At 40.9% G+C, this 27266-nt stretch overlaps 1 protein-coding gene across 3 annotated transcripts in view; it reads right to left on the reverse strand.

Annotated features, from left to right (window-relative positions):
• Positions 1-27266, reverse strand: part of LOC134153549 (phospholipid-transporting ATPase ID-like) — a 72343-nt gene that overhangs the window by 12967 nt on the left and 32110 nt on the right. For all 3 annotated transcript variants that reach the window (XM_062599827.1, XM_062599826.1, XM_062599825.1), the window contains 16 exons: positions 26257-26318; positions 24531-24603; positions 24269-24339; positions 22753-22835; positions 19931-20089; positions 18885-18973; positions 14316-14512; positions 12342-12550; positions 10465-10508; positions 8717-8882; positions 7840-8028; positions 6909-7024; positions 5193-5357; positions 2536-2647; positions 1796-1901; positions 1247-1394 (listed from right to left, as the gene is read on the reverse strand). In XM_062599827.1, the coding sequence (XP_062455811.1) occupies positions 1247-1394; positions 1796-1901; positions 2536-2647; positions 5193-5357; positions 6909-7024; positions 7840-8028; positions 8717-8882; positions 10465-10508; positions 12342-12550; positions 14316-14512; positions 18885-18973; positions 19931-20089; positions 22753-22835; positions 24269-24339; positions 24531-24603; positions 26257-26318 (1989 nt within the window). The remainder of the gene's footprint in view (positions 1-1246; positions 1395-1795; positions 1902-2535; positions 2648-5192; positions 5358-6908; positions 7025-7839; positions 8029-8716; positions 8883-10464; positions 10509-12341; positions 12551-14315; positions 14513-18884; positions 18974-19930; positions 20090-22752; positions 22836-24268; positions 24340-24530; positions 24604-26256; positions 26319-27266) is intronic.

Consider the following 27266-nt stretch of genomic DNA (forward strand, 5'->3'; position numbering starts at 1 on the left):
GCTGCCCTTTCTGCATAAGGCTGCCGATCCTTAGGCCAGATGTCCTTTCCTCTTAAACCAGAGAGCTGTGAGTCATTAACGCCCCATTTCCCTGCCATCAGCGACAGGAAGGCTTGCTCAACAAAAGGGACTTTTTCATGATTTAGTTTTAGTATAGTGGCCAGTCCCTGAAGTTAGAGATAGTTTTTTCCTACAACATCCTGACTGCATAGCACTAGCAAAATATTATCATATAGTAACTCTACTAATGGCACTGCACACAAATCAACTAACTGTGAGATGATGCCACTACAGACACTGCTGTATCTCTGTTGTTTTGCTTTGTTTAAGCAAGACCGCATGTGTTCCCATGCTGCCACCAGCAGCCAGCACAAGTCTTACAGATGATGCTCTTACATATATCTCTCTGTGTTCCTTTATATGTTTTGTTGATTACTAGAAAGTGGAGAACGACGCATTTGTTCTCACTGAAATACATTCTCTCTTTTTCAAAGTATCACTTCACTTTGTCAAAATTATTTTCAAATCTAATCTTGAATTCCCCCAAGTCTGCAGTTCCTCCCAGGCTGGTGTTATCTGCAGATCTAAGAAGCTTGCTCTCTTTTTAAGCAGTTAATTAAAACACTCAATATTGAATAGATGTAGGAGCCCCCTGCAGATGCTACTTAACTGTACACTTTAGATCAACAATGAGCCATCAAGAGCCATAGTTTCCAAGTAGTCCTGCATCTGCCACATAGCAACTTCATCTAGATCATATTACTTCAGTTTACTTAGAAAAACATCATGGGAGATAATATCAAATGATTTATTAGTCAAGTTATATGATATCCATCCTATCTATTAGTGGAAAACAGATATATTTAAACGGTTATATTCTTGACATACTTGAAATCCATATCTGATGTTATCTTATTTTCTTGGTGTATCCATAGACTGCATGATTATTTTTCCAGTAACCATCTAGAAATCAAAATTAATCCAGCTAATCTACTCCTCCTCCTGTTCATCTAACATCAGAACCAATTTTTTCCCTGTTCCAGTCTTACGAAACCTTGTTCAGTACCCTTAATTTCTCAGATAATCACTAATGAATCTGAGTTGCTACCAACAATCTAACCATTATCTAGGAAAAAAATTCTAGACCTCTAAGATTATTTTTTAAGCATTTTCAGACTTCCAGTATGTCCTTGTCACATAAAGTTCTTACAAGAACTCAGTCTTAACATGACTGAACCTTCCTTACCAGGCTATGGCCATTGATAACAAGACCATACACTCCATTTGCTTGTTCATCAGGTAGAATTTTTGGTTTTTTGGAAGATTTTTTAAACTGAATGTTAATTTCATCACTGTCCAGAAAGGAGTCTGGCTTCATCTTTTCCCTTGCATTCCTAAAAGAAACCACCCAGAATAATAATTAATAATTTGTTATATATATGTGTATATGTATATAATTAAATCAATTTTATGAAAAAAAATGTTATGCTTCCTTTTCTTTGTCTAGGTCAATTTTCCCTGTATCCCCACTACAACATGCATGAATTATCTGCTCTTGTTCATGCAGTTCATCCACATGCTTCTGAAACTCTCAAGTGTGCGCTAACTGTGGGCTGACTTAAAGTCTAACAAATCATCTGAGTGTCACGAAGGACATTATCCCAGAAACCATCCCAACTTTATATGCATGTTGTGTGGCAACTACCTCCTTCAAAAGAAAAAGGCCTGACTTCCCCATTTCCCCCTGAACCAGTGTCAGTACACAGCAATGAAGCTGCATATTTCAGCCATTTACCTGAGTTCGTTAAGTACGTCGTCAGATGTGCTGCCTTCAATAATGAAAACATCTGCCATGTCATCATTCAGCAAGTTACAGGAGTAACCAATATTCACTGCAGTTTCTGGGAAAGATAAATCAGGACGATAAGCCACTTTGGCAGCCCTGAATTCACCCCACAATCTCTGTGGCCTTTTTAGATACAGGACAAAAACTCTCCTTGTCTAAGAGAGCCCTGAGTCTTTCAGAGCCAACAGTTTCAGTGAGTCAGGAGAGTCACTTTGATGAACATAGTGGCAAATCTCCACTAATGGCTTTGCAAGGCCACGGAAAAAAAAAAGAATTCTACCACAACAAAAAAGCTTAAAACATCCATCAAGTCAACACCCTCGGATCATCCAAAACATTTCAAGTTGATTCAACAATTTTGTGTGATTCAACAAGAAAATGTTGGAATTTAGCCAGCTTCCTGGCTGCTTTTTTCCTTTGCATGTGACAAGGACCATGAGATTCTCTCTGTCACCTCTCCAAAGGCAAAAGATATTATATTCATACTATTTCTACCCTTAGGACAAGAATTACTAGTTACAGTTATTTGGTTCACTTCCAGTTAACTGGAGCTTTATCTAGATGGCATCCAAGCAAAACCCCGTAACCTCTGTGCAGTTTTTAAAGGGAGAAAGGAGGAGAACATGGGTCTTATCAGAATCAGCCCACAATGGGACAGAAGAGAACATTCAAAATTGTAGTCTCTTTACCTTGTTTGTCTCCAGTGAGGACCCATATCTTAATGCTGGCTTTGGCCAGAGTCTCAATCGTCTGCGGGACTCCGTCTTGTAACTTGTCCTCAATCGCTGTGGCACCTAGCAGCTTAACAGAAAACAGTAGGGAACCTGTAAGTCTTCCCATCACTAATAAAGGAGGAGCACTGGACCTCCAGGTAATTACTCAAGCAAGCACAAATGAAATCCAGGAGCAAGGTTGAGCTGACTTTCATTTTTCCTCAGCAAATCTACTATACAGAATGCACCCCTCCAAACAGTCCAGTTTGTAATCTCCCAGACTAAGCTGGACTATGAATTTCTATGAATTTTTTTGCCAACGTGTTTGCAGGGCTACAAATAGTCTCTATATTTTTCCATGTGTTCCTTTCCCAGAAGGTAGAGATTTAACTATGTGACTAAAAGAACTGTGGATCCCTGACCCTGAGCCTCCATTAGCATCTCTCAGTGTGGAACTTGCTCCCAGTCATACTGTACAGCAGCTGTCATATGGCTGCACAGCATATCCTCCAGCCCACAACAGAGCTGTCTCCAACCCTGTTCCATGCTTCCACACAACACTATAAACCACGGACTGCAGAAGACACAAACTTGCATTACGATATAATTATTGCTTTTTCTGCATTTGGAGACACTTGCTGGCTTTAACCTGTTGTGAAAGAGAAATGAAGTTTTCACTGCTAGCTCAGGTTTAGGCAGCATCTGCCACCACCTACCTCCTGCTGTTGGAGGACTAAATTCAGCAATTTGGTTTCATCCTAAGGTCTTGTTTGGCTTCCTGGGATGTTCATAATTCATCTGCTAGGAGTGTTATTAATGCCCACACCAACTCTAAGGGAACTTCTCTATAGGGATCTCAAAGCTGCACAATCCACATTTTACATCAGTGGTCCATGGTACAGCTACTAAGAGCTTAAATGCTTGTAGCATACAAAATCACCTCCTGGGAGTACCTGCTCATCCTTGGCAGCCCTCCAAGTCTGGATTAGAAGCCCAAAGATGGAAACAGATGTCAAATATGCCCAGGAACCCAGAATAAGGGTTTGTATTCCCCACAGACACTGTCTTTCTGGAGCTGCAGAAAAACACAATAGCACTGTTGAATCTGTGATTGGGCACTGCTAACAGGGACAGTTTTGTCACCATGCCATGAGTCAAGCCAAACCTTTAATTCTTTGCCCATGGCTTGCTATAAAAGTTGTTGAAGGCAAAAACATGCTTCCTTCCTTACTGTGGCTCTTCCTTAGATTTTAGTAGAGTCAGTGTTAAATTGTATATTTGTGTTATTCAAAGCTCTGAACATAACCATTCCATCTCTGTTCCACCATGCTACCTGCATCTCCTGACTCCTTCTAAAGCTCCCTAGCATTAAACTCAGGAACTCCCATTCTTAACTGTTAAACAAATTGTGATACTTGACAGTTCTCTACATCTGCATAAGACCCTGCTACTTCTTTCCTGACACTGTCCTTCAAACCCATTCTCTGTCACAAGCTGGGCTTTCCTACACCCACTCCCTGACCCTTCCTGCACCACCTTTGAAAGTAAAGCCATTCCTGTCCAGGGTGCAGAGAAGGTCTGCTGTAAACAGAAGTGTTCTCCGTCTGAACCACAATGCTTCCTCCTGCAAGTTGATGACTTCTATACTCTTCTATACTCAGACTGTGAGCATCGTAGTCCTGTCTTGCAAAGCAGGTGGGTCTTTAGCCTCCTAAGCCTTCATGCCTTTCCTGCTTTGAACCCAACTTGTAAGGAATTTGCGTAATACATTCTCTGGACTGGACAACTAACACTTTTCATTGCTGTAACGAGAGCCAGGAGAGCAGTAGGCTGTGCCCCATGTACTATGCAATTTCCACCTGCCTCCAAACATCTGCAGCTTCTAAGCTCACGCTTTTTCACCAGCCCTGCTGGCATCCTGAACATATATCTATGAAAGAGCAACAGTACAGCTCCCAGGGTTTCCAAGATTTCAGGAGCACATGACTGTGTGTGCAAAAATTGAACTGCTTCTCCTTAGATTCCTCACATCTTATCCTTTTCATTCATTATTCATGGCTCTAAAATACAGGCAAACCTTGTGGCATTCAAAAAGCTGTACTAATACTCATGGAGAAAAGAATGAATTGAAGATCACAGGTTAGCCCTATTTCAAATTGACATGAACAACTTCATGGACATCATCCCCCATCTTGCCCAGGGCTGCAAGAACAAAGACGATACTCTTTGAAATGGAGGGGGACCTGGGGATTATTCACTGCCTGCCATTTCAAAGATAGAAGAATAAATCATCAGCCATTCACACATACTAAGGATAGCTATGAAATATTTGTGTCCCTGTCATCTCCCTTAAGCTCTGGTATGCTGTTTCATCACAGAAAGCTGCTCTGACACCCTTGTGAGTTAAAATAAAACCGTTCGCATGCACTGACGGCTGACACCCCAATTACAGGCTCCTCATAGAGATGCTAATGAAAACCCAGGACTGCCATGTTTCAAACCACTCCAAGCACACAACCCACCAAGCTGTTTGCAGAACGATGTTTACTGAAGTCATACTGAGCTGTTTATTGATGAACCACTATCCTTGCCACCTCCCCCAGAGCTTGGCCCAGATTCCATGATATACTAACCATTAAATCTTTTTCAATCTCTTCATACAACTCCGACAATTTATCTTCCCTTCCTTCCAAGGCAGTGCTTGCTACATGGTGACGCCTGATCCAGCCCTCAAAGTATTTTTCGTCCAAGTTTTTATAGGCCACAACAAGTGTCCTCAAACCTTCACCAGCAAACTCCTGTGAGACAGTGGTGAGACAGAAGAGGTCAAAGAACAGTCTCCTCACTCAGGTTTACAAAGAACCCTCTTTAACAATAACCATTTTCTTTCAAACTTCTTACATAAAGTCTGTAAAGGAAAGGTGAAAAATCACACCTTAGACCACAAACCTGGAGGTACTTTTTAACAACCAGTTCCACATCATTTTGTAACTGCCAGCCACTGTCCTTACAGAGACCAAATTCAAAAGGGCCTTCCTATGTTTTCATGCTCTAAAACTTTACATTAACGAAGCACTGTTTTCCCTTGTTGACATTTCTCAATGTGAGATTCAGAATAATGAGACCTAAATAAAACATATTGAACTCAGCCTTGAATTGAAATTGAGCAGTGCTCTACATTCTTATAGGTGCAAATGCTGGTCCAACTGCTTGCTTAGAGTGAGTACCATCAGTCATGACGGCCCAACAAGTCTTTGTAAGTGCCCTTTCTGCATATGCTTAACCGGAGATAGGAATCTCAATGTTTGACGGATAACAGAGAACCTTTTCTGCAAACTGAGGGTCTCCGCCCCATAAGAGGACTTAAAATTTCTCTCTCCTTGTGGATTCAGAAAGAATAGGCTTGAAATAAAGTTGCATAAGGAACCAGCCACACCAACAGCTCATCTCCTGATGCTTTGGCCCATCCTTCACCAGCAATGTTTCCTGGCTCCCTCAGGGCAGTGAGCAGAGATGTTTGTGCCATTGCAACCTTTCTATCAACACTTTCTGTGTTGAAAGAATAGCACCTTGTGCTATGTGCCAGCAGAATATGGCATCACAAGGGAGTAAATATTGGCCAAAACATCCACCTGTGTGAGTAACCACCTCACAGTGTACACCATTAATGATATAAAACCCCACAAGTTTGAATGCCACATTTTCCATGCTGCCCAGTCAATATGCCCCTATATGATTTGGGAGAAAGCGAGAGGAGTCAGCTTTTGTCTCAGTGCCTGTGTAGTCCTTTCCAGCTGAGGCCTCCTAATCACAATCACTGCAGATCTACTTTGTATTCACGAAGGGGGCAGGCTCAGCGGCCCTTTACTGATTGCCCCAATTATTCCAATCCAAGGCATGCTCAAATGCACTGGGTGCATGCACTATAGAATAACAGTAGACTTAGGTGCAATTTAGTTACCAAAATGTGCAGTGTCATTTCAGATGCCCCAATTATCTTGTTTGGCCTCAAGCTCCTACTCTGAATAAACACAGGTCTTCTAAATGTCCTGCATTGTATTTGCCATCTGTGTGCAGATGTCTTTAATATACTAGAGTACTTCAAATGGCACCTGGTGCACATATTTAGGAAACTATTTTGAGACCAAAGGCTTTATAAATTGATTTCCTTGTCCACTCTCCATGAAAAATAATAAAGTATTTGGTGCTTGGGTACTGCTTTTGAGATCAGCTCTTCATCTCAATACAAATTGCATTTCCAGCCCAGAGGAAGGTATCAGAGTGGTTTGAAAACATGGACAAAACGGAATCATCAAATGTAGAGCTGTTGTGCAGAAGGAAGCACTTACATTCAGGTGTTCTGTTGTCTCCTCTTTGAGAGAACCACAGGATGAATGAAGTAGTTCATAAAGAATAGTGTCAGCCCCCTTGCAGTACAAAGTCAAGTCACCTTCTGGACTCCGCACTACAAGGAAGAGGAATAATAGTTTTACAAATACCAGATTAAGACACTCAGCATTCATAGCACTTGCATCTAAACATAGAAAAGTTTTCAGAAACATCTCTACTCTGCTCTGTGTTGGCAAATTGCCAAGAGTAGAGATGTGCTTTGCTTAGAACAGAAGGTAATGCAACTACTCTCAACTCTAGTGGTAGCAGATAGACAACATTTCCCAGACTGCACTGGTCTGAGCAGATGCTCTGTTAGACTATGTGGTTCCTACAAACAGCACCTCAAGGACATGTATGTTCAAAAGACAAAAACAGTATGTTCTTAGAGATCTAATCCTGCTGCCAGTAAAGGTACTGCCATTCTCGTTACAGTTATGCCATCCCAGTCCCTAAAGTATTTGAGGACTTTGCAAGATTAATAAAGGTACACAAAGTTTTTGTTTCTCTACTTGTCTGCTAGCCTTTGCTTTTTCAGTTCCCACTTCCTCAGCTTTTGCTGGTAATTTTGAAGTTGACTGGAAGGAAGCATTTCCTGCTTTGTTACTAAGCAGATGAGACGTGTAGAAGGCCTAGTGTCTTCAGGAAGCTGCTCCATCATTGTGGTCCAGCTGTGAAGATGTCTTTCTATCTACTCAGGTTAGATATTTATCTAGCACTGTTGCTGTGTTACTGAATGGTTGAGGATGCCCATCTCAAACACTCAGAAGTAAATGTTATTTGGAAAGTGATAAAAAGGAGCTGTCCTTGAGAATGGCATCAAAGTAGAATGAGGGCAAACTTGAGAGCATAAGAAGTCAGGAAGGAAAGAAGAGAGTGAGGGTGACATACCAATAACAGACATTCGCTTGCGCACATTGTTGAAATCAAGAATAGCCAGCAGCTTGTAGGTTTTTGTTTCTCCCATTTCCACAACAGTGATGGTCTCTGGTGTGCGAGCCCGAAAAACAAATCCAAAGTTTCTGGCAGCAGTGACGAGGGCTCCCTCATCAGGAGATTGGGCCTGATACACCAAGTTACCTGACATGCAAGAAAAAAATAGTGTCACTTCAGCCTTGCTCCTGAGGCTAAACAAATACAAGATCAAATATTTTCCATAGCAGTTAACCATCTGCTCTTCTGTCTATCTGCAAAGATGTAGCACTAAAAAGTACCTTGTGACCACAACTGTCCATACAGTTCCATTCTCTCTATTCTCCAGGTCTAGAGACCCTAGCCTCTTTTGGGGGCGTTTATCACTCTCTTTGGAGTCCAACAGATCTCACTAGGAGGGCAACTTCTTTGAGTTTAATGACTTAATTTAATGACTTCCTACCTACCTACCTACATCTGCAGGTATTTTTCTCATCAGTACTGTCATGTTACATGTATTAACAGTTCTAGCCTTTAAAGCATGAGGAAAGAGGGAATTTCATCCTAACGGGACCAGCCCAGGAACATTGGATGAGAAGGACTAATGAGTCTCCCGTGGGTAAGTGCCATATGCTCTACTCCTTATAGGAACTGATGCAGAGTAGAGGCAGAGTGAGGCAAAGCATCTACACATCTTGGGGAAGCTGTGGCACTGCAATTTTCAAAACTCCAGAGATGTGGTAGTTGCACTAGTATCATTCTATCAGAAAAGAAATACTGTGATGTAGGAGAAAAGACATACTGTGATGTAGGGTGGACATTAGCCACTCAGTCTGGTGCCTTCAAAAGTCCTCACCTTCCTTCTTTTCTTCTGGCATCACTGTGTGACAAAGTGAGAGCAGTCGGAAGAACCTGTGTGTCGGGATATCACTCAGCTTCACAGCTTCAACCAGGCTGTGGTCATAGAAGGCAAACTTTGGGTCAGCTAATGGGTTGTATGAGAAATCCACCTTCTCTGTGTTCTGCAAAAATATTGTTCAGCATTATTTGTAAAGCTCCAGCATCTCTGTATGCCAGTGACCACCCACCATAGCCTCCTCTCTTTCTTACTTTTATGAAAATGCTCTCCTGTAGCACTGTTCACAACAGAAGTTGATGAATCTAAATAAATGGGAGGCCAAGTAAGCTACTGAATCACAGAATAGGACAGGCACTGGAGGTGCCTTTCAAAGCAGCACACTGACTGATAACCTAATTAGCTAAAGATGCCTCCTGTGCTAAGCAAATGCTCCTCTGGGATACCTGCTAAAGGATTTCTGTAGCGCAGAAATGCCTGCTTTCACAACACATGCCTTTTGGAGCCATTATGCTCCTGATTTCAATGACTGTCAGCAACAGGGTAATGTAGAAGCCCAGCTCAAAACAATTCAAAAGGCTGTGTTCCCCACCCTGTTCTCCCATAGCAAGAAAAAAAATACGGAAAAGGATGGCAGACAAGTGATGTAAACATTCAACGCCACAGGCACTGCCTTTTTTGCCTCAAACAAGGAGAAACAATCAGTGGAACATAGCAGAGAAAGGGCCAGAAGCTCAAAGCATGATGTGTCATGCAGGAATGTACGGCTGAGCTTGCCCAGGACAATTCAGACTCCCACCTCATCTCTGGAGAGCTCAGAGTTTCCAGGATGGGAGTCATGCTTTTGAGCTGTACAAGCTGACACATAGCACTTACCAAAAGAGCACAGCCTGCTCTGTTCCCCACTAGCCAGCACAATAAGCTCCAGATTCTGCTACACCATGGATGTGTAAGAAGCAGCCCTTTGGCCTGCAGGATTCTGCTCTGTGGGATAGCAGGGGCAGGAGGAGCTGCCGGGCAGCTGGTTGGCAGCAAATCAGCATCTCTCCCCAAGCAAGTCAGCCCTTCACATTTTGTTGCCTGAGTAAGGGCAGTCTGTAGGCACAGTACTCAGTTCAAATAGCCAATGTGAATGGATAATTTAAGTTTTAAAGGGCTTGAAAATGAATCACTGGAATGAGGAATGAGATTTTTATCATCATCTTGCCATTTGTTACTTAGATTACTGGGTACAGTTTTCAAACATTTCAGGCAATGAAATCCCAGACAGGCAAGTTTGTGACAGCAAGCAGAGGCTAGATAGAAATGGGAAAGTAGCTCGTTTTCAGAGTTTCCAACGTCCAGGCATTAGGAGAATTTCACAGCGACCTTCTTACAGGTACAAGCTGAACTCACTGATTCCCAGCTAAAACTTTAACTCACTGCCAAGGATAATAATATTCACCGATCTCCAGATATCCAACAAACAACAGTGGCCAAGTATCCAGAGTTGCTGGGCATGCAGTAGGATGCTATGTGAAGCTGAGGGAATAGCAGACACTCAAGATGCCCTGTCTGCAGGTTTAAACCAGGTCTACTGAAGGGGAATGCAACTCTGAGAATCCTCTGAGGGCCATCAGAACAGACCTCCCTATTGTCAGGATCAAGAGGATGGTGAGCTTGAACTGTGTGTGAGTGGAATATACCAAGAGTCCACTGGCTCTAAGGAGAAAGCACAGAGCCTGCACAGTTAGTTTTTGAGCACTTACCTCATTTATTTCTATCCTTTGGCCAGCCAGGTCATACACATCGCCTGAAAGCAAGAGAGACTGGGATTATAGCCACAAACCAGCTAAGTGCAGTTTCTGAGCCTCTCTACTACAGGAACTAGCTAAAGTTTTAAAGCTAGAATCAAGCTTAAAAGTTTCAATAATCATTCATATTTTGACATGAAGACTGAGGACTGATGATTCATATCAATCCGTGCCTTTATTAGTCCATGACAAAATCAAGGATCTCCTCTCAACTGTATATGAGTTTATCCTCTGGGAACTGTAGCCAAGAGACCTTTAGATGCCTTCTTCTCAATGGAAAGCCTAAGCCTCCAGAGTACCTTCCCAAGCAGAAGAATCAATTCATCCTTTCTGGTATGGCTTTCCCAAATGCACTTCAGCAGGTAATCCAAAGAAGCATATTACAGAGAAGCAGCTAAACATTTAGAAAACAATGGGGAATAGACAGTCTGCTTTATTTCTGCACATTTCCCACTCATTTCTTGAACCCACATCCTATGTCAAGGTTCTGTGGTGATGACTTCAGAAAAGTCAGTTACAAGACACAAATAAACAGACTGAATATTTCTCAAACTCTGATTAACAGTACTAATGCTAGCTAGCCTAGTAGCACTGTTGTAGATATGATGGTCTATAGAAATAAGCGAAGCAAGAAACAACTTGGACTAACTAATAGCACTGAGGGAAAAAAGGCAAGTTTTGTGGCACACTAGTCCATCAGCAGATCTGACACAGGGACAACAGACATCAATCTACAAACAAGCTGTGAGTAATTTCCCTGGGGGAGTACAATGATGTTAATCAGTTAGACAGTTTGTGAATCCTTAGCACCTCCTGAGGAGTATGGAGAAAACTATTCTGGACCAAATAATGAATGAGTTTGTTAAGCTAATGGCCATTAGGATCAAACAGAAATAATAACTTTTGTTTCCCATTTTTTACAAAACTCCTGACAACCCTTTCACTCTTCTAGTAGGTGAAGTAATAGTTACGGCTGCAGACAAATAACTAAGCCATTGAGGAGGTTTTGGCCTAAGGTTAAGCTACCTGAACAGGATATGACACAAGAAATTGCTGAATGTGAGAGATAACTGTGTGAGAAGCTGACAAAAGTTACAGATAGAGCCATGATGGATGTCTGATTTCACAAGCTGAATGTCATGGATATTGGAGGGAAATACTGGGGACCTTTTTGGGGGTGGGTGGAGTCTTGCAAGGTTAACAGTACTTAAGTAACAATATTAATAATACCATATAACCCTGAGATCACCTAGGCAGCAACACCAGAAAAGACAGATGTGGGTACAGGTGTAGCAAAACTGGGACAAATGGAGAAAAAGTAATCAGGGGCAGGTTCTTTATTTAGGAGAATTCTCAGTCAGAAAAGGGGAGATACCAGGCTGGCAAAAAGGAGAATCAAGGTTCATAAAAATGATATTAAGATATGCAAATGATGATATCACGACTGTCCAGGAATATCTGACAAGCAGCCTTGCATTTGATCGCTGCAGCTGGAGTAGGACAATAAACCAAATCTGTTTTTCTGAGCATAACACATGAGTCAAACAAAATTCTGTGGTCAGGAGGACTGGAGGGTACAGGATACTTTCCCCTGCAGAGGAGAACATCCAGACAGACCGATCAAACATCCTGGCATCAGCATATTAGTGCGCATTCCAGGCCTGGTGGCATCAGCAACCACCCATCACTTCAGATCAGTAATTCTCACATAGTACAATTTAAGTTTGTCTCACTTCTTACAAGACTGTCCCTTCCAGATATCATGTTAGTCTCTGTGGACTGAGGCATATAATGGAATAAAACCAAGAGAATAAGACAAACAGATACCATACCATAGGATTTGCCATTGATGGAGCACTTGTTGAAACACATGATATTCTGAGTGAGAGTTCCTGTTTTGTCTGAGAAGATGTACTTGATTTGCCCCAGCTCTTCATTGAGTGTGGTGGTACGGGCCTGAGCTGGTGTGTCATTCACTGGATAATACATTTTACGGTCCCAGTCAATGTAGAAGCTGTTGCCCAAGCGTATAATCTCTACACTGGTGAAAGAGGAAAACAAGGTGATGAAGTATCCATTAGTTTAAGGGAAAATATCTTTATCTTAAGCACTACCATTAGTAATTGCATTTAGAAGGCAACTTTGAAAGTAATGACAGTACTCCTCAGATGATCCTTAAAATCTGAAAGACATGAGTGTCTTAAATAGTCTATACTAAGCACTGCTGAATTAAGTCTAGATGAAAAAAATGGTCAGGTTTGTACTAAATTCCTTTCCTTTATTTATTAAACGACTTATATTTGAAAAGTTTCAGAAGTGCATAAGAAACTTTTAACAGCTGATCCTTTCTTTCAGTCTGTATTTGTTTCTATCAGGGCCATCCTTCTGTGATAAAAAGCCTTAGGCTAGACTCTGAGTTTAAAAAACAGCAAGAAGTCATTCCAACTCAGGTTCTCCCAAACTTTCATTAATCCTACTGTGAATGAGCAGCAGCACTGCACACCAAGTAGGCTGTGCGTACACCATGTCATTGGTCCACAGAGTGAGACCGCAGCAGCAGTGTGTTTCATTTGCTGCAGTTCAGAGAATAGTAATCAAACTGAACACATTTTCAGTGGACTCTGGTCTGGCCTGGGCTGAGCTGTGATGCCTGGGTTTGAGTATAGCCATGGCTGAAATGTCCCAGTTCTCCAGAACAAGTGAGTCACTGTGTAATTTAATATAATCATGAAGCTTTATCAGCACACAGACAACATGAATTTCTATTTGGTGGCAGTGTGAAATACTAGACAGGAATGGAATGAATTCATCACATTTCCTAACACAAAAGAGAGTCTCAGAATGCAACTTCCAAACTCCTCACCCTGAGGAACTCTTCACCCATCTCAGCAGCTTTATCGAAAGGGCATCACCAGCAGCTACAAGCTGTCCTTTGCGGTCCGACATCACTAACTTTACACAAATGATCTGTATGAATTTTACACCAAGGATTCACTCTGCAGTCAGTAGGAAATCTCCCTGAAGAGTTAGGGTCAAACAAAAAACTACTCAGGCCAAGTCAGGCTACATCCTAGCTTAAGGGTTTCAAAAGCATGACAGGCATGTTTCCTTCCCTTTACCCCTGCCTGCCCATCCGCGGTAAGTAATATAGCACCACGTTCTCTAGGCAAGTGGTGACATTCTTTCTGTTCATACTGCACCAAGGACAGCAGATCCTCAGCCTGGTTAAACATACATATGTGGAATCTACTCCTCACATGAGCCCTACAGCCACATCCAGAACACGTGACATTAACTTTCTTTGGTGGACAGTGGAACCATGAGAGAGCGAGGTGCTATTGGTAACAAGTTTCCAGTTTCACTCCCATACCATCCTAAATGAAAACCTCATTTCAACTGCAAAGTCATCCTCTCCTCTCTTAAGATCTCACTGTTATCCCAGCTCTAGCCCTGACAGAGCCCTCCCAAGGCAACAGGAAAAAGAACAGCATCACTGTAGTATGGAGTTATCCAACAAGATGATTTTAGACCCTGACAAATAAACGAGAATTAAGGAGAAGAAGAAAAGGTTAATCCTCCCATTCTTTAAAACCACATGGGGCTTATTCTGGCTGGTCAAGACCCACAAAGAAAGCAGTGGCTATCAGGGGTCCTCATTAGCTGACAGTGGCACACAGAGCTGGCCTTGGCTATGTGTTGTACCCACAATGTGATTTATTCATGCATTGGAAAAAGAGCTGCTCCCAACTAAGGTGAAAGTCAAAACTCTCATAAGATGAAACACAAAATGAGGTTCAGGTACGTACCTGACATAGAGTGAAATTGGCACCACTGTGTTTAGAATGATCACGTATGACCAGAACATGAGGAAGCCAGAGTAGGGGGCAGAATCAACAATTTCTGCCCAGGGCAGATAGACCTGGAAGTAGTAGCCCTTATCATACTCCCAGATGCCATTGCCAGTGGCTAGGATAAGACACATCAGTGCTAAAAATGCAAAGATCTGCAAAAACAACAAAGATAATTGCATTTTAGAAATAACAAATTTATTATGCCCAGGTTAATCAAAAGACCCTAATCAGATTGGGTTGGACAGCCTGCATCACATGGAAATGGTTCCTAAGTGAAAAAGGAAAAAGAGTAACAGCATGACAATTACATTCAAAGACAGAATTACACTGTACAGTCTCTCTGGTGATTTGGAATCACCAGGCATCAACACATGGGAATTTAAGTTCCAAAGAGGGAGCTAAAATGACATGCTCATGGGCAGCTGGCTACAGAACATCAAATCTGAGTTGAGTTGAATGAGTCGAGCTGTTGCTTCTGAAACATCTGGCTGCATACTTGGGAGCAGAAACCTCACAAAGCACCTTATCTGGCCATTTGCTGGATGTATCATGGGCTAAAAATAAAGTTTTTCTTACATTTTCTGAAAAAATACTACGGATATTTTATAATACAGCAAGTCCGATCCTCAAAAAGTTGGAATTCAGTAGTGGATACCATTCTGATGGTAAAAGGAGAGTTAATCACTGACCGAGAACTGATGGTTGCCTTGGTACCTGCCATCAAAATCTGATCACATTTCTTTTGAACAAACAGAGAGTGGCACTAACCAGTGATGTGTATCTCTGGACTTTAAAGAAGTCTATTTCCTGAAGCCTAAAGCAACTGGTGGCGCAGCAAGGGGGAACAGAATTTCAAAGTAGAATACCTTAATGAAAACTGGGAATTGCTTAGGAACACCATTCCACAGGTGCAGAAACATTACATAGGTCATAAAGCATTTCTTGGTTAAAAGAACATGGCAATACAATTATTTGGAAGTGAATACAAAGAAGGGAAAGAAGAGAAATTAAAAGAAAATAATATAAACAGTAAGGAATTATTGAGCTATGAAATCTAATAGTCATACAAATATCAAGAGAAGAAAACAGTAAACTCAGAAATGTGGGAAAGGCAGTCATGTTCAACATACATTTCTTTTCTCCATTTGAAATGAAGTAGAAGGATACACCTGTCCCACATGATGTAGCAAATGAAAAAGACAGTTTATCTCCCTACCTATGTGTATTATCAAAACAGAAGGTCCAGATAATTCAAATCTAACAGTTTAAAGGAACTAGCTGATAAATTCTCTTAACCAGTAGAGTTAATTTTTAACAATGCTTGAAAATCTGGGAAACTCCACTATACTGAAAAACTGCCCAAACAATTCCAATATTTGAAAGGTAAAAAAATTGTGAAAGATAAACTGAAGTTAGCGTGACATCATTCCTGGAGAAATGATGATAAGAGCAATTCAATTCACAGGGAACATTTGGACTTTTCCAAATATTTGACTTAACACGACCAACATCCTAATAAATACATGAAGATACGGAATCAACAGGCAGCACAATAGGGGATTAAAAATCATCTCTTGCAAGCATGGTCATTAAGGAGGAAACGCCAGTAAACTGGGCCACTATGTATAAGGCTACCCAGCAACAGTCATATTACCATATACCTGTTGAAAAAATAATTGAAGTACAAACAGAGAAACTTTTGCTCATAAAGCTGATATTTGTATTGCTGAGGTAAACTGTGAGAGGAGGAAAGATGTGTTTAGGGAGTGATTTGAATCACTCGATTAAAAGTCTGTACCCTACCAAAATGAGTTTAATATCAAGAAGATGCTAAAGAAGGACTGCATTAAGTAAAGGTGCTGGGCTCATTCTCAGACCATTTTATTCCCACATCAGTAGTAGCTTTTCTATTGAATTCCAGTAAATCCATTAAATTACTCCACTTGTGAAACAGAGACAACTAGTAAGGAATGTGATGTGGTGCTTTTCAATCTTTGTGACCAGCACTAAAAACAGACTACAGGTTGCTGTTATAATCATGATGATTTAAGGATACAATAGAGGCATGACATGGGGATGGGTAATGGACATAGATGGAGAAAACAGACAAAACTTGTCCTTTTTTCTAGAAATAAATCATAGAATCATAGAATCAGTAAGGTTGGAAGGGACCTCTGGAGATTATCTAGTCCAACCTCCCCAATATTGCTTCGCTCTGGAGACCTATTCTCTTACAAAAGAAACGAATTAGAAGAGCTAGCTGGCTCTTTTATTGTTACACCCTGAAAGATTCCTGGCTGAGGACCCACAGGTTAAAAATTGACAGTTTTTAGAATATCGTCTTCTATGTAGGAAATTCAACATGGAAACAAGTATGATTTAGCAGCAGAAATAAACATGGGCCAGGACAGCAGATGAACTTTCCCAAATCACAGCAGCTCTTGTTCCTGAGCCCAGCTACTGCACTTGCTTTATATACATTTTGCTTCATGTAAATTTTGTATATTTTGTATATCTGCTGTAATCCATAACCAGTTTGATTTGTGTGTAACACTTACACAAGGATGGCTAACACACTACTTACTTTGAGACAAACGTGAAAAATCGAGCTGTTGACCCAACAGTAGCCCCAGAGATTAATTTCTATGGGAGAAACAACTGTGTAGAGGGTGTTGTAATCATTACCACAGCCTCTGTAAGAGAAGGATGTGAATAAACCAGATCACAGACCTGCGCACGGTCATGTGGCTTCCCACTATGAACATCCTCTCTCTCTGGGACTAGACCATGCAGTGCACGTCATGTGTCCTCTGCAGGACGAAGCAGTTTTGTTTCTTTTTTAATAAAGAGAAGATGATTTTTGACAGACATTTCATGTCAAACTACGACTGTTTCAGTTTCTTTATTGGCACTTTAAGTTCAGTTCTGGGATTTGAAGCAGTAAGACATTTAGAAACAATAGTGACAGCTTCATTTCTCTGAAAGTGTGCTTACCCAGGTCCACAGAAAAAGCAAGTCTCAGAGCAAAACACATTCATGGTGCTGGCCAATGTGTCCTCAGCCAAGGAACATTGACTTCTCTGAGAAATACTGTGTTCCTCTCCCTCGGATTTCAGCCCTATGTTGCCAAAGAGTCTTGCAGGGAAAACACTCCCAAATATGAAAAAAAAGAAATGTTTTCCATATGGAAAGGTTTATTCCTGATTAACTCTTGTTGAGACACACAAGGGCTACATTTAACCAGGACCCTATCTGAATGCCATGCTTAAACACTATGTCCCTAGAAGTTTCATGGACAATTAAACACAAAATAGTTTTGCCTGTTTTAACTTGGAACAAGTTTCATTTCACTTAAAATGACCTATTTTTAGCAAGCTGTAGCTCCTTTGTATTTCCAGACTGAAGACTGCAACACACTGCCTCTTTTTATGACCGTGCTTTGTAAACTTTGACCACCCAGTGAGCTGAAAGGACTCATGACATATTCCCTTCGGTGTATGAAGAACCTGGTGGTTAGGGTAAAACAGAACTGTACTTAGAGACCACAATGTTAGGTTCCTTAAAAATGCATAAAAGAGAAAAACACTCACTTGGCTCCATCCAGCCTAGGCAGAGGCTGATGCAATCAGCTGCAACTTGCTCAGTTTTTTAGAACAGAGCCAGGAACTAAATTTATCTTGTTCACATTTACAAAGAGAGGCCAAATAGTCTGAAAGCTCTGGGTGGGACTCTTAACTTGTGAAAGAAGAGCAGGCAAACCCTAATCAAGTGCTAAATCCTGGGCTCCCTACTCTGTTTTTTTCTGCTGTTTCCTTGCCCTGGGGATCCCATATAGCTTGACCCTGCAACCCCTTCTCCTTCCCAACTACATCACAAGAGGATACCTAAGAAAATGTGAAGTTTTTCAAATACTTGCAAAATTCTGAATATAAGGCACTTACACTGCACAAACTTCCTTGTTTTCTGTGTCCCCTCCCCTAAGTTTGAGGGAAGAACACACTAGGGGAAACATGCTAATGATGGTATGCAAGAGTTTCACTTGGCAAGATTAGTATAATGTTGCTAAAGTCAAGAAATCATTAAGAAGAAGGAGAACTGCTAATGTATATTTAAATAGAAAATGACAAAATTACCAGGAAAACATGTGCAAGCTTCAAAGTGATTCTCTCCCTCTCTCTCTCTCTCTCTCTCTCTCTCTCTCTCTCTCTCTCTCTCTCTCTTTCACACACACACACACACACACACAAAAAAAAAAAAAAAAAAAAAAGGAGGTGGGGAGAGAGAGAATAGCAAACGAGAAGCTCAGAAGAAAGGTCTGCAAGGTTGTCACATGATAATAGCCTTGTTTTGCAAGACAGACTGGCCGAGACACTGCAGAACTCTGTAGGCTAACAGATTTTTACAAAATTCCTCTTTTTATTATTAGCCACTTCTGATATCCCCTCATTTGTGAGGACAAAGAGGTGGAGCATTCAGGAATTATGAGCTCATCTGAAGAAATGAAGACAAATGCATCAGACTTACCACTAACACAAGGACATTCATGAGCCGATCGATGCTTGTCCGTTTAAAAGTTGTTTTTCCACTGTTCTGCATTAGTTTGGTGTCTGGCCCTGGAGATCAAATGCACTCATGATTTCTAGTAACACTGCTTAACAGTTCAAAAGCTGATTCCCCCTGATGCCTCACAGTGCTTTACAACATAAATACCCATCACAGCCTTCCTGAAAGGCAGGTGCATATAGTTGATAGTGTTGGTGGGAAACTTGGGCAGAAAAACATTAAATCACTTGCTTTAGATTGTATGGAAAGACTCATACATAAAACCAATCATTCTGGGTTTTGATCCTTCTCTCTTCTGTCAATAGTCAAGCCTTCCTTTCAGCTTTAATTACTTTTTGTAGAATACTTGATATGTTCTGTTATTAGTGGCATATTACACATTGTCTCAAATGTCTGCAGCACTACAGAAACAATAGAAGTTCTGCACTCATAAAAAGCACTCATAAAAAGATCTAATAGTCTACAGTAATGTCATTAATGATCCTGATATTCCAACAGAGATTCCAATCATATAGAACTGACATAGAATTTTAAATCAAATGCTTAGGAATGGGAATTTTGTACACATCTGTAGATACAGAAAATATTCTATTGGCCAATGCATCCTTAAACAGATGTAATTCTTAAATTGTCCCTTTGATTGACCAGTCAAGATTTCTTTCATGTTATTTGCTGCAAGAGTTTATGGAAAAAGAGACTTTCTTTGCTTACAAAAATACTCCATCAAGATGGAATTGGATGTTGTAATGTAGGATTTGCAATCCAGATTTCTCTTATAGACCACTATAAAAAAATTCCAGATTAAAATCCCCTGTAGTATGCAAAATTTCTAGCCTGAAGTTCAGTCAGGGGATCACATGTGTAGTTTTGCTCTTGTACCTGATAAAAACAAATTTTCTGAAGAGGAAAATATTTGGCTGCTTTGTGCTTACTGTGTTTTATGTGCTTACATGCTAATGTAGCTGTGTTCTTCAATTCTTAATGTACATGTTGAGTTTTCAACCTACCAGCATAAATAACGAGACCAAAGCACCACTCTGTGTTCCTAATAGTACAGCCTCTCAACAGCATCTTCTCATTGTCCAGGGCATACTTCTCTTCTTGAAGAGTAAGAGTTCCTGTGAACTTATCTAGTTTGTTATTTGGTGCTTCACATTTGACTTCACCTGTAAAAAATGAAGATAGAAGAAGAACATATTTCCTAGCTTAGAAATATGTCAGTGAATACATAGTGCATTCTCAGCTCTTCCCCAGATGCTGCTGCAGTTCTCCTCCTGGCTGTCATGCCCATCCTTTATCATATATCTACTTATGTTTCGAGATACTGCTTTTACCCATTTTCATGTTGTAGTCGAATGGGCCACAGTGGAGCTGGGTTTATCCTAATCTTGGAACATAGCAATTTTTTACTGGCAGAGTCCAACACAAAGTTTCCACTCCTTATACGTGGGTGAGAAGACATGTTGAACCAGTAACATACTTTTAATCCTTCTACAGCAAGTTCATAATGGTAGGCTGTCACTGGATAATTTTAGATGACAATTGCTCATCTAGTTAATCCAGAACCATCATATCGGCACTCCAAAGTCTCTAAAAGTGTAGGAAAATCAGGCCTATCTCACTACAACCCTTGCAACACTTGAAAAGCACAGAGAAAGCAGAAGTTCTGCAGTGTAACCTGAAACAGAACACAATGAAACTTTGGTAAACCAAAACCGGGGCATGACTCAGCAGCTGAGATCCCTCTCCAGGAATATTGTGCCTCTCCTCATGCAAACTCTGGGACAGTGCTTTTGTGAGTACTTTGCAGGTTAACATCCAGAGCCGCTTTCCAGTTAAGTGGGTGGATCCACAGTACTGATACACTGACTGCAGAATCAGAAGAGATTCATCCAAGCTAGGTTGGTCACCAAAAAAGTGAGATACTGTAGAGATTCACCCAATATAGCTGCACCAACTCTGGTAACTCTGCAGCTGAAGATACTTCAGCAAGACCCCATGCCTCCTATCTCCTTCTACCATTATGAGCAAGAAGGTGTCTGATGTGTTTCACTCAAAGGTATTCAACACTGAAAAAGCCTGTATGCAATTAGTGATAGGTAACTGAAATGTTATTGTTTCCTTTCTCATCTCCCAGTTCCCCAAATCCAATAAAGAAGCTCATCTTTTTTGTATGCATCTCCCTTATCTGAACCATCACAATGTCAACAAACATAGCTGACATTAAGCATTCCACTCGGTGCCTCTATTAGCTGCTCGACCCTTTCCTCTCTTCCTGTCCTAAGAAGTAATTAGATAACGAGTTACATAAATATTTAAATGCTGCTACAGACATTAGCTAGGGAAATGCAAGGTTAGCTCTGATTCCAGGCACTCTTCCCAGTATTCTTCCAAATATAAATCATCCCAGGAAACATTTTATTCATTTTAAGTATTGCAAAGAAGTCACTTTTATTTACAACATAACTAAATGGAGATTAAATAAATGTTAGATAAGAAAAGCTTTAATTTTTCAGAAGATTTTGAAACATTTTATAATTATGCAGTTTCAAAATTGCAGTATTCTTAGATAACATTACACAGAAGTTTTTTGAAAAATCATTTAGAATGATTTTTTTTTTCCAGAATTGATACACACTGCAGCCTCTTCAGGAGAATAATTTAGACATGCAACTGGGATTATTAACATAAAGCTTCTAATGGCACCTCTAAGAACATATTTCTTGAGATCTAAAACACTCAGAACCTCAGCTCTCACTTCAAAGAAATCTTTATGTACTGAGTTGTCACTCAGCTGAGAGGAAACACATTATTTCATAAAATCTCAAAGTAGAGATCAAAAGAAATCCCCTGCTTTGGGACAGTACTATCAGAGACTGTCCAGGCTATGCAAAATCTCTGCCACATCACCACCGCTGGTCCTGGAATCATCTAGTTATTTCAAAGAGGTTTTTTTTCTTTGATTTTTTGTCTTTATCTAAAAATATTTCCTGAGAATCTGGTGTCCTTGAGAAGTTCTAGAGACAGCAACATCAACTCCACCCCTTTCCATACAGACGCATACTGCAGTCCTGCCCTCATATCTAAGTTAGCAGAGCATTGCAAAACACATCTAACATCAGCTGGTCTGTTGTCCCATCCTCTCACCAGAGAGACAACTGTGTGAGCATGAGTTACACTGTTTTCAACATATCTGGCTGCTTTCTGTATATGTGCTGCTATATATTTATGATATAGAGAAAAGTGCTAAGAAAGGACACTTTGTCCATTAACTACATCTGTACTGTATGTCTATAAATATTTTAGAACATTGTCTTTGTTGTAGCGATGAGAGCACAGGAAATATTGGCAGTGCAAAGCTAGGAAGTCAGTCCTATGTCATGTATGCACTGTGCAGAGTCAGTCCTCAGATTAGCACTGTAGCTAGAAAGTGCAGCCTCACAGAAGCTAAAGGCTACATCAGTGTAAAATTGGTCTGATATCCATAATGTTGAGAAAACATTTCCCATTTGCAATTAAAAGAACTTTCAAGATGTACAGACAGATGCTAAAGAAAGCGTGCAGCTGTGAGGAGAGTTTACACCCAATGCACTTAAAGTAATATCCATACCTGAGAGACCTACAAGCAAAGGGAAATCTTTTCCTCTATATACACTGTCGTTATCCATTGTACAGACTGCAATGTACCAGTTTGGTTTTGTTGCTACTACATACAGAGGAATCCTATGCAGGGAGCAGGGGATAGCCTGGAAGGAAGACTCCCAGTCTCTCTCCAGACTTTTGGGTCTGGGAAAATGCTTTAGGAATTTAAATTTCTATGTGGACTCACCATCAAACTCTGTTAGTTTCTGAAGATCTTCTCCAAGCTCTGCAGTGACTGTCAGGGCCTGCTTCACCTTGAGGTTTGTTTCACTGTAATAGATTACATGAGACATAAAAGAATCAGTCCATCTCTCCCTGAAAAGTCACTTCTATCTGACTACTGGAGGATAGTCTTCCTCCTTAGACATGTGATAGATCATGCTGTCACGGGCCTTTTTTAGCTGACCATAACAAACCTTTATCTCTTCCTGCTCCAAAGACAAGTGGTCCAGAGAAATGTTGGACATGTTAGCAAAGAGGATGAGTTGGTTTCGTCTTCTGAATTCTACTGCAAAGTGTAAGGCCAGGCATCACAACTACCTGAGTAGCTCACTCTCTACCCTGCTACTCATCCCACACTCAGCCCTGAGGTATCTGAGCATATAGGAGAGCTCTGGATCTTCTGCCATGATACTTGGCCCTTAAGAGTACTGAAGTCCTTGGATAAACTGGCTAAGTGAGTTGAAAATGGGGGTCCTGCAATGTCAAAGAAGCACTTCACGTGGTTAGAGCCTCCTAGAAGTATCCTCGAGCATTTGCAGGCATGCAAACTGGATCATAAAGACGAGGTCAGCTCCAGTTTATTCCAATTAATACAGACCAGTTGTAGCCCTCTGACTTGTGGCCAGTTGCCCTGGAGTGAGCAAAGTTTGGATGCTGTCGCTGTGTGCATGGATCTAGCAGTCAACAGGAGATTACTGGAGCTATTCATTGTGATTATTTCACCTAAATAATTTGGCTAAGAGAAAAGACTAAGGCAGATATAAAAAAACAGAAGGCTTCTGTCAGTGACTTCATATATTGCAGAAAAAAATTTAAACTAAATCTGAGTGTCAGGAGAACTGTTACTAAAAATCAGAGGGTACAAAGCCCCTCCCCATATGACATTTAACCTGCGAGAGTGAAGAGCATCCAACAGAAGACATCCTTTTTCAAGACACTTACCTGAAGATTATTCTAAGTTTTAAGAAACTATTGCTACAAAAGTCATTGTAGGGAATAAGGTGCATTTTGATTTAATCCTGTACCCACCCCAGATAATTGCTTGACTGAATAAATGATGGATCTCATTGAAATCTTTCCATGCTGCATGTTGAAGCTAAGCAATTACGCTTCCATCTAGTGATAAATCCGCTTAGCAGGAAAGCTGAAATGATTTTCAACTCTTTGGAGAATAGTAAGATAAGAGTATAGGGCAGGCAAACATTCAGCAGGCGAAGACGGTATTTAAAAGGTTTTCAGTATGGAAAAAGTGTAGGATGAGGGAGGAAAGAGCAAGCAAATTTGATCGATCTTTGCTAGCCGTGTACAATCCTGGTCATTGACCTAGCAGAATACATGGTGACAGCTCTTGTGATTCAGCTCTGAACTTTGCAGTGCTGGAAACACAGAGGTAGCTAGTCTTCATGGCATCAAGGGCCACCACACAAGATTTGGCCTTGCACGGGCAGCAGTGCTTGTGCCTAAGGGCCAGGCTCACTTACCCATCCAGTTCAGCCGTTTCGATATATGTCAGGCTGTGTGGCTCACTGCTCGACAGTAACAGTAGATCGGCCTGAACACAAACAAACAGATGTGGCATGAGCTAACACAGTCAGAGAGCAATAGCACCACTGTGTGACTTGTGGCTTCTGAGCACTGTAGGTCTCTAAGGCAGTTAGCATCACTACTGTCTAATTTGCTTGTGAGTGAGAAAAGTAATTACAAAGACCAGTTATGCACGTGATGGAGAGAAACTCTACTCACCGTCACAAAGTTGTTGTTTTCTAGTTTTATTATATCCCCTACTTGGACATTCATCCATTTTTCATCCTTCAACCTGCAAGAAAACTCCTTTTAAGTAAGCACATAAAGCAAATATGCTTCGGAACTTAGGAGACTCAGCTTTGCTCCTAAAGCCAGATTGTAAGCACTATGGGGAACTGGACTGTAGGTTAAACAGAGCAAGGCCTGCCAGCCTGTGGCCCGGTCCATGCTAACCTCTAAGAGACTATCACAACACAAAATGGTAGTAACAGTGTTCAAGTGGTGACACAGGCAAGGTTGAAACCAGGCCCCACTATAGCAACATAGTCCATGTGCACTGCCTTGTCTGGACTGATTACTCCCTTCCTTCCCCTAAAGAGCCACACTGGCTTATAAAGAACTCTCTTCTTCATTGTAATAGATATCCCGAATGCCTGGGAAAACTGCCAGTTATGCTAGTTTTTCTAAGCAGGATTAAGGGCCACAGCAGCAATTCTGACTCTATGTGGGACTGGCTATCAAAAGGGCCGAAATCCAGGTGCTACAGCAGGTTAAGCCAGCGTCTGCAATGGCCTTTACATTGATAATCAAGAAGTCTAGCTAAACAGCAAATGCAACCTATCCAAGTCACGTTATCTGTATCTAAAAAAACCTGATGAAAATATCAAGATGAAAAATGTCAAGAGTTATTTCAAAACAGTACTGTGATTCAAACTTGAGCTAATCTCAGTCATTTATTATTTGACAGCAGTCAGTGTTGGGCAGGACCTGGTTTCTAGGTTTTTTGAAACTGGCAAAATATTAGTAAACTTGTATTTCAATGCAAGTGTTTAGTAGAGACAGTAACTAGTACACAGTAAGCTAAGAGACTAGATTACTTAGCTGAAAACACAAGAAGTATGTTCCTGTTCTTCAGTTTCCAGTTATATTTTTAACTATTTAAACATCTGTTGGAATATACACAATACACTACTATCAATAGTACAGGAAAAAAATATCAGCATCACCAGGGACTTCACAGCTGTCAACAGCTGCATCGTACAGACAGTTGGACTCTGGATCTGCAAGTTTGGCTCTGTGGAGCTGCAAGTACAGAGCTCATCCGCCTGCCCCGAAAGCCAAAGACTCTGTTGTTTTTTTTTTCTGAAGGGAAATGTTTTTTTCTGAAGGAAAAAAAACAGGGCTAGCAGTACAATGCCTAAGATATACAGCTGAAATGTTTTGAAATACCTCTAAGACAGAAGCATTTCATGCATAAGAAGACACACTCAAAGTATTATAATGTGGATGGAGAAGTTACTCATGTTTTTTAATCTAAAATCACTTGTTGATTATGCCTAGCTCTGCTTGGCTCAGAAATAAATACAGCAAACACAAATAGCCTTGTTTGTTTGGTGTTTCTAGGGTAAAAAGTAAAATAATATGATACTCTCAAGGCATCACCTATTTAAAAAATATATATAATGGAAAATAAATAGTTTACTTTTTCTCTGTGCAGGGGCACAGCCATAACGTCTACACTGATTGCGATAACTGTCTTTTGGATTCTTTAATCAGATACAAAAGCCCAGAATTGTACCGAGCACCACGAAAAAACAGGGTGAAAGAAGATTCCATTTTAAATTGTTTACTGATCTTTGGGGATCAGACACACAAAATAGCAATAAAATTCTCTTCTCAGTGATAAATATTCAGTTGAAATTACAGAAGAGGAAACAAGACTTACATGCCATTGATCAGCACCTGGACTGGGCGGTTGTTGACATGTTTGTCACTTTTGTGTCGATTCTGAAAAGTTGATCAGCATGTTAAAAGACATTTCCAGGAAACCAAACATACAAGATCTGTAGGCAGTGCAACAACATTTCAGGTTTTCACCAAGCTAGCGTAAATGGGCAATGACACTATAGGCATGAATGCAAAGACTGTTCAGAGTCGTAGCTGAATCACAGCTGGGGCCATGTTTAGCTAGTAGGAGATGGCACAACTGGACTGCAAAGAGGAACAGGTGACATGGGCCTTGCTCCTGGAGGGAAGGAGGAGGGTAGGGCCTTATATGACACAGTCCTTACTCCATCGGGGTTGGTCCTGCCCGTCACAGTTTTGTGAACTAAGTACCCAGGGAAATCTGTTCCTCTGCTCTGATATGGGAAGCGCCCACAAATGTTCTCATATTGTTCCCTGGGAGAGCACCTCACCATCCCTGACCATTTACACTCCACAATAATGTCTCTGTCTGCCTAATTACAAAGGTGCACTAAAGTCCCTATAGACCAAGCTAGGGCATCAAGTTTACTTTAAAAAACAGACAAAATCAGATGCTCAACTCAACTTTGGCCTAACATCACTCAGTGAAGTCAATGGAATTCGGCCAAGGCTGGGCAAGTCTGAAAAATCACACACAGGTTGTATACTTACTTCCTACCAAAGGTGCTTTCCCAGCAGGATGTTCCCCCCCATACACATACATAGGACCTAGATGGCAGAGAATGAGTTTTCCGAAGTGGAAGCTTAAGAATAGACTCCTGTGTATGTATTCAGGTATTTCTATCACATTTTCAGACATGCTAACCAGTTCCAGAGAAAGTCAGTGGAGCTGCTGGGCTGAAGTTCGGAATTTCCGCAATTTGGAAATTCTAGCTCCTTTTTAGGTAATGAAGCATAGATTTGGGAATCGAATCTCAGACCCCATCTTACCACAGACCAATTCTCCAACTGTGTGCCACTGACTGTGTT

The sequence above is a fragment of the Rhea pennata genome, chromosome Z (assembly GCF_028389875.1).
Source record: "Rhea pennata isolate bPtePen1 chromosome Z, bPtePen1.pri, whole genome shotgun sequence".
In the NCBI taxonomy this organism is placed as follows: Eukaryota; Metazoa; Chordata; class Aves; order Rheiformes; family Rheidae; genus Rhea; species Rhea pennata.